This window comes from Papaver somniferum, chromosome 3, assembly GCF_003573695.1.
Source record: "Papaver somniferum cultivar HN1 chromosome 3, ASM357369v1, whole genome shotgun sequence".
NCBI lineage: Eukaryota > Viridiplantae > Streptophyta > Magnoliopsida > Ranunculales > Papaveraceae > Papaver > Papaver somniferum.
In genome coordinates, this window is record NC_039360.1 from 117922784 (window position 1) to 117934330 (window position 11547).

At 35.6% G+C, this 11547-nt stretch overlaps 1 protein-coding gene across 1 annotated transcript; it reads left to right on the plus strand.

The window, feature by feature from the left end:
• The first annotated feature begins 9222 nt into the window (after positions 1-9222).
• On the plus strand, positions 9223-10851 carry LOC113357140 (probable uridine nucleosidase 2). Its single transcript, XM_026600432.1, has 5 exons — positions 9223-9297; positions 9374-9481; positions 9571-9706; positions 9960-10594; positions 10717-10851. The coding sequence occupies exons 1-4, from the start codon at positions 9291-9293 to the stop codon at positions 10066-10068; spliced, it is 360 nt and encodes a 119-aa protein (XP_026456217.1). The 5' UTR covers positions 9223-9290; the 3' UTR covers positions 10069-10594; positions 10717-10851.
• Positions 10852-11547: the final 696 nt, after the last annotated feature.

Below are 11547 nucleotides of genomic sequence, written 5' to 3' on the forward strand. Positions count from 1 at the left end.
TATGACATATCTCAGTTCTTTCAACATAAGACATTACTGGGTTTTTTGGGGATCCATTCCGAGTCATTTTCTTAGTGGCAGGGTCACCCATTTTTTCTTTCTTCTGGATATGTTCCATAGGTGATAAACCTTTTATGTGAATCATGACTATCCTGATATGACTGTGGAGCAGGCTTTCCATGACTTTTAGAGGCATCCGATTTTCGTTGAGCCTTGGATACTTTGGCTATTGTAGAATAACTTTTTGAGTCCTTGAGACAAGATATTTCTTTTAACACTTTCACAACAGTTTTTAAAGCATCATTGGTTTCTTGTCAATTGACCAAAAGTTAAATTACTTACGATCTTTCCTTTTTGATCGATTAGAAGTTTTCTTAGAATCGAATATAGGGTGATTAGCATTTATAGTAGGTGAAAAAAATCCAAGTTTTTCTTCTGATTAATAATTTCAATAGTTAGTAAGCCTATACAAGGAGAATCCCTTTCTCTGATCTCTAGTCTAAGAGTATTAGTGTATGTTTTTAATCTTCGAACCTCGGTAGACAGATGACTAATATTACGAGTTTTGCCAACTCTTTTTCAGCATCTTTTTCGATGTCTGGATCAAATTTATCAGACATATAATAAATGCTTTTAATTATCTTCGTCCTTTAAAAACCATGTGACACGGTAACTGAGTCAATTATAGGCTCTTCCATAACCTTGTTTTGGTTCATATTATATAAAAAGGACACATCGTATCAAATACAGATTGTTGGATATTATCGTGTTTTCCTGTTCTAATACCAAATGGCAAAGGTAGTACACCACAATCTTTTCGATATCAGCCTATGCAGGCACACCTTATATAATCTAACAGAAACAATAATTATTTCAAAAGGTGTAACTTGGTACATAGACAAAGTTCGAAACTGAACTATGGAGTCGTTACCAAGTGGATTAACTTAAAATTGTATTTACTTTAATTATTGAACAATATAATGCGGAAGTAAATTAAATCACACAGTACACAAGACCTTTTTAACGAGGAAAACTGCCTAGCAGAAAAACCCTGAGACCTAGTCCAGTTTTCTCTACTCTCAGAATGAAGCAGTTATACAAATTGACTACCGCACCTTCCTATAGTTGAGACCAAGTAAAAAATCATCCGTCACTCAGTTCCTTCAATATCCATGCGGTTACAATCGATCTGGTCTACTCACGAAAATCCGTTGACAGAGTCCACTATCTTGAGTTGCAGTTGCAATATACATGAACAGTGCATTCGAAGATTTAGAACGAAAAAGGAATGAAAATCGATTCTCAAGTACTTTTTTTTGTCAATTTATTTGCAAATTTTTCGTAATTTAATACTGTTAATTATTAGCACTCTATATAAGAGACTTGGTCTTTCTAATTGTGCCTAGGCTCACGAAAACTTTGCGATGATACTGCCCCTAGGCCCCCTACAAATCGCCTATGAAAGAGAGTGTTCGGATTTGGCCATCATATTCAGATTCCAGGCACCTATTCTGGGAACAAGCTAGGAAGAAGGAAATATGTTATCAAACAGAAATCTGAGGAGATCCTTCTTTTATCTGTTTTGATTGGGTTAGGGATTTTTGTAGGTCGGTTGAGCTGAACCGAGAATTGAATATAGAAGGCATGGCGATGCATGAAGTTCATTAAATTAAAGTTTTGTTAACTGTTTTCACATGTAGCCCATGTGACCCCCAAAAAAAAACTCAAATTCAATTCACTTCAGTCAAGTAGTCCGCTTAATATTATTTAAGTCTATAATCACTCTTCAGTCTCCGCTGATCGGCTTTCTTGGCCTTAATTAAGGCAGCTCTTCTGGAGAAGCTACGCTTCCCATTAAAGCAGCCGTCTGGGGAGGCTAGGCTTTCCATTCTCTGTTGGCAAAGAGCCCTCCGCAAATATTTGGATACGTATAGGTCACTTTATCACGCCAATCTACTAATTCCAGTATGCAATTGTTCAACGATGGAGCAAACTGCCAGCATTGCGCTTTATTTCTATATAAATCACTCTTAAGCAAAACAGAGCTCTAATCAAATGATAACTCTTTGTAATAAAGCTGAGCCGAATTAGCTAATGGACCATTAATGCAAAACAAGATTAGAATATAATTATCTCTCAAGTAACACCTGTCCAAAGAGGCATAAGTAGTATATAAGTAGAAGTCAAGCCCCGTACAGATTCCTCAATCCTCAACAGCATAATTAACGTTTATTGCATAAAGAGAAGTGAGAACGGCACAAGGAAACAAGAAAAGAGATTGAAAATCAAAGTATCAAACAGCGTAGCCATAGAGATCAAAGAAAAATGAAGAACTCTAACAGTAGCTGCATGCCAAAACTTAAAGGCAAAAACAGCAACAGCAACAACAACAAATGTATGTCGCCGATAGTGTTACTGGAGCGTCTAAGAGAGGCAATTTTTCGGTTTATCATGTTTAGTTCTGGTTTCAGCTCATCATCGTCGTCGTCCAACAAAGTGAGTAGTAGTACACATCAAAGTAATAGTCCTGCTGGTGGTTCATCAAGCAGTAACGCACCTCCTCGGCAGCAACAATACTATTATCCGCAGGTCAATCAGCAACACCATACCGAAGCTGTTGCAGACTGTATAGAGTTCATTAAGACTCATCACCATCAGTACTCTACTGGTACAACTTCTAGTATTGGATCTTCATCTAGAGATTATAATAATGTTGTGAATCACCAGGAGGTTGGTTATCAAGGATGGCACGGTATGGAATATCAGTGATATCCTAAAGTTGTTCACAGAAAATTATAACCTATGATCTTAAACTTTTAATGCGATTCAGTTTTCGTTTCTTTTTTCTCTTTTTTCATTTTGTGGGGGTGGGGCGTGGGAAGTAGATAGAACACAGAATGAAGTGTGTATGAAAATGTTTCGAGCGAGTGATCATGTGATAACCGAGCAAAAAAAAAAAAGTGATCATGTGATTGTACGAAAGGTTCATCTCAATGTTAATTATGCTACATACATATATATATATATATATATGAATCTTCAATTGGTCGCTCTCTTCTTTACATCTGTGTTTTGCATTTCTAATTTGCTCATCTCATATGGCAAAGAATCCCTCTCATGAATTACTAAAGTGGGAGGTTATGATGGGTTTGAGGTGTGTAAGTCATTTTATAGGAGGACATGCATCTACTCTCCCGTTTAATTACCATATTTGATATTGTACGCATCTTCAGATTAAGCGAGAACACGACTGCAGGAGCCTAAGTACTGCAGAATGAAGAATTGAAAATCTCTCCCGTGTTTTTTGAATCTTTGACTATCTTGTGATCATCAATTAATTTTGTGATATTCTGTTGTTGGATATATATTGTTTCATATAATTAACCTGGATGCACTGTTCTGTTCCCTAAATCTTAGACCAGCCACCATATCAAGATGGTGATCAAGTTTAGCACCCATCATTTACAGGTCATCTCCCAACATTACAGTAAATGTGAATCAGAAAGATGTCTGTTTGTTTGTAGGTTATATCTTAAGTCGCAGAAACTGGACTTTGATTTTCTTATTTTTGGCCTTCATTGAATCAATTATTCCAACTTATGTGTTAATATTACAAAAAATGTACTGCCAGTTTTTCTTGGATCAAACCTAGAACCTGGACCAACAGCAAGACAGAAGCACCGGATGTTACGGGACCTTATTGCCAAAACGTTTCTATTTATGATTTTTAAGGAGAAATCACATGGGAAAGTATTCCTTCAAGTGGTCCTGTATACTTCTATTAGGTGCTGACATATATAATTGGTGACGGGACCAGACCGGTTAATCAGTTCGATACTGGTAAAGTTCCTATCCGGCTCGACTTTTCTCGTGCTCCTTCAAACTCAAACAACCAGGAAACCTGTCCTATGCGCATTGTGGCGATCTATTATTTATTCTTTTTCAATGTAATAATTTTTTCTTTATGCATTGCGTAGTTGTTAATTTTAAAATTTTAATCCAATACATTTTTGTGTTTATTTTGTATCTAAAACTTGATTATATTCATAGAGTGTATAAGAATTTTGTTAACAATGTAAACTGCTTTGAACACACTGTATTATTAAGCTATTACACACACTAACCTACCATAATGATTTAGGTCTGGACTGTAATTGAGACCGGATAAACCTTCCACTCTACTATGTTGCAGTTGTGTCCTTATTCTCTTAATTCATGCAAAAACCTAAGTACTTGATTTCCATAGATGATGTACTTTACATGTTTAGAAGTTGCTCCATAGGTCACGTGAAGACCAACGCTACCCTGCCTTTTACATGACGCATGGTGGGTTTTTTTTCGGGCAGTTTGACTTTGCCCTTAATTAGTTGGAAAAGACAATTCAAGAGTTACTTCATTCAATGATATTGATTTTACCTCTATTTCGAGTTCTCCATCCATTTTAGCCGTTAACTTTTTTTGTAGGACACACACGCGTACGAAATCCCCAAAACCTATGTGACTAATATTTTTTACACCATTTCTCTAATTGTTCACATATCTTTTTTCTACTCAACAACAATCAATGTATAAAATCAATTAAGACGGTTGGTAAAGGAGAATCAACACAACCATTCTAATATGTTCCAAGGTATCTTTAGTATGAAACCTGGATGGATAATATTTTCTTGGCGAACATCTAGCATAATGATCTATAAAAAAAATTTGCAGTGTAATTAAATAAAATGCAACCTTTGAAAATGCGTCGAATGCTGAAGTTCTATTTCTGCAATCAGCTTACATTAAACCCACATGATAAATAAATATTTTATATTTTTTAGACATATTATGACCATTGACAACGATCATGATGTCGCAACCATCCATTTAAAGGATACCATGATCATACAAATGTGTACGTTTTGAATTACCGAAAGTATTTATGTACGTTTTGAATTACCGAAAGTAGAGGTGAAAACCAATTAACATTTATAACTAGGGCTAACGTCAAAATATAGTGTAGGGGTAAATTAGTACATTTTTAAGGGTTTTAAACACATGTATGTCACACACAAAAATTAACGGCCAAAATGGATGGAAAACTCAAATAGGGGTAAAGTCAATACCGTTGGATAAAGTATGGGTAACTATGAGTTGTATTTTCCAACTAGGGGCAAAATCAAAATGCCCATTTTTTTTAATAATAAATCAAGGTGTCATAAATTTTTCTTTCAATTTAGACGAATCTAAATCAAAAGACTAGGTTGTATACTACTTTTATTGAGTAGAGAATCCTAACAATCTATCTCACATGAAACTAGAGAATCCTAACTATCTATCTCACATGAAACTAGATCTTTGTCTAATATGTTTTTTGCAGAAAACTTCGAAACTGGATTTCACTAGCTAGATCAGCGTTATACTTAATCGAGTTTGAAGTCGTCTGTCAAATCTGGATTTGATCAATAATTCTTGAAAAACTTTATAGCAGAAAAGAATGACCACAGTAAAACGCATAAACAAATCAAATAAATTGATACAAGGTTACGACATTATCTTAGATAAGATAGATAAACATATGCTTCACAAATCCCTAAGTTAAGTATTTGAAAATATTACCTTATTTCTCGAAGAACCTTCAGCATTGGAGAACGAATTTAGCAACAAAATACATAACATGTACAAGATTAAGTTTTTATGTGTTGTTGATGTCACTAATATATAGTAGTCGATCAAGACTGGGTTTCTTAAGATATAAGCAATGACTTCTTGTAACCCAAGTAATTTCTCAAAGTGCTAAATCTATGTTTTTCCCTAAGATATAGAGAACATGTTGGTTTATTTGGAACATGGACTGCCTTTGAGGTTCTTTCAAAGTTTGAAATAGTTGACACATTTAGCATCGAGTAAATTCCATAAAGAGGATTACTTCCACAGATATCTTCAAACTACTAAGAAGAGACAATGTGCACATAATGTGGAAATACTGGAAATCAAGATCTAAAAACTTGGTTGACAAGTTAGATCAATTCTTGGAAAGAATTGCCCAAGAATAAAAGTTGGTCGATTGCATTTCTAGGTTCTCGAACTCAAGTGTGTTCCATGTTTAGGTACTTCAAAATCTCATCAGGTTCAGAACTCAGTTCAGAAACCTTGAATTTCAATTACGTTCACGAACTCACAAAAGTAGGTTTGCAAACCCTAAATGAAATTGAAATTTACGAATTTCGGATTCAACTAGGTTCGTGAACTCACCGAAGTAGGTTTGTGAACTCAAGTGAAATTTATCATTCAGGAACTTCCGGCGTTGAGCAGGTTCGTGAACTCAAATGCGCGAAGTTCATAACACAATTCTCACTTGGTTTGTTTCTTAGAAAATTTTCGAGCCAAGAATCGAATTCGAAACATCACTAGATATGTTTCAATGCCGATTGGTTTATCTGTAACATGATCATTCCTTGAAATTTAATTATTCTTCACTTTAATATGGTAGATAGATAGGTAGAAGAGAAAAAAGTTTGAAAGGATGCTATAAACAAAATTCTCAAAATGATGTATTCGTGCGATCTTAAATTTTCAAGAGTAAATTGGACGATCCTATGACTTCACTACCTAATCTAATCTAGACTTTAGTATGCTTTAAATGAACACATCTAAATTTGATAATAGATTTGACATATGTACCAACTCCTGTGAGTTCAACCTAGGAATCACTCTAACAACAAGAATAGGAAACATCACAACTTAGGAAACACTAACGCAGAGATGAGACATGGACGCCACACGGATATAGAGATGCGATAATTTCTTGAATATCCAGAACGCAGACACGTTATGAGATCAACAATATTCCTACTAAAATATATATACTATGAATATGACTTCTCGATAATACTAATAAATAAATAAAAGAAAGAACTGTGATAAAATAGGCATATATACTAATGTACAACTTATGTACAAAAAACTCAAGTATTATTAATACATATTTATACTAGAATCGTGTATGACAAACGTCACTAATGTGTCCAATGCGGCCGAATACACACATGTCTAAATGTTGGATGCGGACATTGTCCCAAAATAGGTGTGTTCGTGTTAACATACATCTTAATTATTCCATATGTTAAAAAAAAAAGAAAAAAAAAAAAAAACTCTTTATATATTAGGTTTCAAAAACATGAATACATAGAGCCTTCTTGAGTAAATTAATTAATGGTGGTTTTTGATTTTGGGTTCAGGGACATTGTTAAGGATCCTATTGTGCAGGGTCTTGCGATATCCAAGAGATGTAAAAGAGTACTTCTGAAGCTGAATATGTTACTCGTAGAATCAGTCTCGACTACCACTATACCAAATTCCCGGAATCGTAACAGCAATCCGTTTATAAGCCGTTACGAATTTTCCGTTACAAAAAATTGTAACAGGCGAAGCCGTTACTAAGTTTTTAAGAACTCCTTACAGATTCCAGCCGTTACGAATTGTTTTTTTGGCGTGCCGATCACACGCTTGGTCACACATGGGTTGTAACACTTGGAATTTGTGTGTGTGGCATTCACATGCGTGCTTTCTACCCTTCCATCTGCACCGTCTATGCCCAAACTGATATCTCTATCCTTTATTCTATTCTCGAGATGCATCTAAAACCCTAGATTTTATACCCACTCCACATTACTATCTCTTTCTCTCTGCCTCATCGTCCCTCTTCCTCTCTTTCATTGTTCCTCTTCATCTCTCTCGATCTCTCAGAAGAAACAGGGTCGAAGAGAAACTCATTTCTCTTCTTCTTCTTCTTCTTCGATGTTCTTAGTTTTTTCTCTTCCCAACTTCTTCTTTTTCACTGTTCGTTTTTTTTTTCTTCTCAAAAGCATGGACTGAGAAATCGTTCATATCAATTAAGAAGAAATCTGGAGAAGTAAATGGATCAGGAAGGTGTTACTGAGGGTGTGAATTTGATTTTGGTTGGGTTCTTATTGATTGAAGAAAGACGAATCGGTAAGAAATAAAATTAGGTTTCTGGAGTTTGTATTGAGTTTGTGCAAAATTGAAGGAGGTATTGGTGGATTGAATAACAGAAGAAGGAGATGGTGGAGATGTATTAACTCGGGTTATAAAGGCTAGGGTGAATCAGAGAGAGGAAGTTAGGGTTTGGAAAATTATTTAAGATGAGGTCGATGGCTAGGGTTTAAAGTGATGATGCAGAAGCTCAATTGAGGCAAAACAAGGAATCAAGATCAAGTAATTCATTCTAGGAATTTTATTTAAGGTAAACATTCTTTACCTAATAGAAGTCTGTTATGTTCTGTGAATTATGATTGTGTTTATCATCTGTTCATTTAAGCATTATTGTGAATCTGTGGTAGCTATAATTTAGATATTATGAACCATGAATTCCATGACTACTATAAAGGAGAGTTAGTGTTTGTGTTAATTTTTAGAAACAACAAAGAAATTGAATCTGCTGTGAGAAATGAAGTTGTTGAACTATGGTTTTTGTGGTGTTGAATTCAAAATCTCAGATGATGGGGTTTTCTTTCATTTCTGGTTAGAATTAGGATATGGGTTTGTTGGTGGTTTGTGAGAGATGCAGTTGAAGATGGTTACTGGTGCTAAGTGGTTCAATGCCTGGAGAAACTAGAGTTGTTGCTGTATTGAGAGTTACTCGATTGATTAAGTAGATTTTGATGCTTGAAGTTGGTAATGAAATAGTGGTGATTATGAGCAATTACAAATAAGAAGGTTAGAGTTATGTTGTTCATGGTACTGATGGTCTCGGGAACAAAAACTTTCCTCCACCTTTAGGAAAGGAAATTGAACAGTCAGTTGTCAATTATCTTGTCGAACAAGCAAATTAGTACCCTGGAGAAGTTACCGTGGTTGCACTTGGACCACTTACTAATATGCCTCGGTCAGTTAGTATATATTTAAGCATTGATCCTTTAGGCGAGTTTGTTTATGATATTTCCTAATTTGATATCCATGTCGATACAGGTTATTGAGCAAGATCCCGATTTTGCAAAAAAGATAGGACAAATTGTTCTTCTTGACGGTGCTTTTTTTTGTGAATGGGAACGTGAATCCTGCCTCTGAGGCTAATGTATGTAGCTCCATATCTTTTGCAGCTTTATATGCAAGTCCTCGACTTACAACCTGTTTTTGCTGCCACCTTCAAAGCCAGCACTATCCTCTCTATGTATTCTCAAATTCTTTTTTCCGTTTGTGAATTGTGATGACCAGATGCTGTTGATATTGTATTCACTAGTGGAGATGACGTTGTAGCTATAGGATTAAATGTTACTCATCAAGTTATTATGTCAGGTACGGTTCTCACTATTCTTATGCTCATTGAGTTTTTGGTATGACTTTCAGAGCCATAATCTCCTTTCTATTGCAGATGATGATCGAGACAAGCTTGTACAATCCAATGGTAAACACGCACAATACATAAGCAAGATCTTAGATATCTATTACTCCTATCACCACGAGTCATATAACATAAAAGGTTGTTTGATAAATAGTGCTCAATCAGCGAAATAGACTAGTACATTCATCTTTTTGATGTGATATTAAATTTCTTGGCATTGCATACAGGTGTATACCTTCATGATCCAGCAACTAATATCGCGGCCGTGGATACTTCATTGTTTACTTACACTAAGGGTGTCGTAAGAGTTCAGACAAGAGGTATAACGAGGGGTGCCACAGTTTTCTATAACACCGTCAAAAGGTAAAGACTGCTTCTCTCTTATAATTCTAAGAACACATAAGTATTGTTTTTATAGAATTATTTTTTCATTGGGTCGGTAAATTATGCATTTTAACCTCAAATCATGGTTGACACTGCCCAGCAAATAATGAAGCGAGCGCTCCCATTTTCACTCTTTAGCAGTTTACGTAATACCAAATTCTTGTAAAGGTGAACTGAAATCATATGTCGAATGTTTTGTTTGCTACTTTCTAATAATGTCCATATGAACCAGGTTTATGGAAGAGACAGGGTGGTCAGGTAAGCCAACAGTTAAGGTGGCTGTTATTATTGATGCTCCCGCAGTGCTTAAGCTGGTCATGGATCGCCTAATTAACTCCTAGCTTGTGATTTACAAAGGAAAACAACCAACAACAATGTGGTTGCGCTGTCTGATCACTGATGTTTCTCTCTTTTTCAATTATCATTGCGTTCGTCTTTCATATTGAAAAAGCTCGTTGAATCCTTAACTCTTACTATGTATTTTGTGGCTCATTTTTTCTGTGCGTTCTGCAGAGCTTCCTGAAAGATCTCATGGTAAATTGAGAAATCTGGGTTACACATTGTAAATTTCGTCAAATCAAGAACAACCATAATTGAAAATTGACTTCTCTAAACTCGATTCTTTTGATTTGTTACTTTATGTCAGATTTTAAGAATTTGTGTATGATCTGGTGGTTACGGTGTGTTGATGGTGTTGTACGGTAGTGGTGGTGGTCAACGACTCACAGTCGGTATATTTTGATTATGATTTTGGTGGTGATTCTGCTTATGATTTGGCAGTGGTGGTGAAATTGAAACACGGAGGTGGTGATTCTGGTGAAGGAAGAGAGTATGTTGATTTTGGTTAATGTTTGATTTACATGGAGGGTTAGTCTGATCATCACAAATTTGTTGCCTAGAATTTCTCCGTAGTGGAAATTGTTTAAGTCTCTTGAGAATGTCTAATTTCTCTTAGAGTTTTCACTTTATTTATGTTTCATTAATTTCAGGTAAAGCGAACATTAGGTCAATCCACACCAGCTCAATGGGACAAAGATGAATGGCATCCCTTGCTTGGCCCCTGGCGGTTCATCCAAGTTATCTGCCTCTGCATCATCTTTAACAAGGGAATTGACTAAGGCAAGTGACACATTTTTTCATTTGCATTATTCTCTGCCATTCATCTTTGATTTTGACTAAGTCGTTACTTCCTCAGAGATGTTTGATCACATCTCATTTTTTCATCACATTGATTTTGACTTAGCCGTTACTTCCTCGGAGATGTTTCATCACATTGGTTTTTCATCGCGAATTCCTTAGTAAAGTTTCAAATTTGTAAACTAGTACAGTTTCACCAGAGGATATCTAGGTTCCAGAGGACGACGTTAGCCACAATTAGGACACAAAAATGTCAGGATTGAAATTCTAGTGTGCATGTGGTCCTCTATTTATATCGATGAACAAGGCTAAACAAGGCAGGTTCTTGAACTAGTTTCCATGTTTACAAAAAAAATTGTTACCAGGTAAGCTAAAGAGAAGTTTGCTTTGAAACACGAAGACGTGTGCAACCGTAGCTATACGTAATGCACCAAGTGGTTTGCCAGAGAGATATGATTAAGTGGATCGGGAACCAACAAGCTTACTTAATCACAAGATGAAATCAGTTCGTGAACTAAAAGGTCGTCTCGTAAACTAAGAGCCTTTTAAATTGACAAATTCGCGAACTGCCAAAACAGTTTGTGTACTTGAAAATAAAAAGTGTACATGAAACATTCAAAATCAACCAGTTCGCGAACTGCATGGATCAGTTCATGTACTACTGTATTAAAAAGTATCTGGAA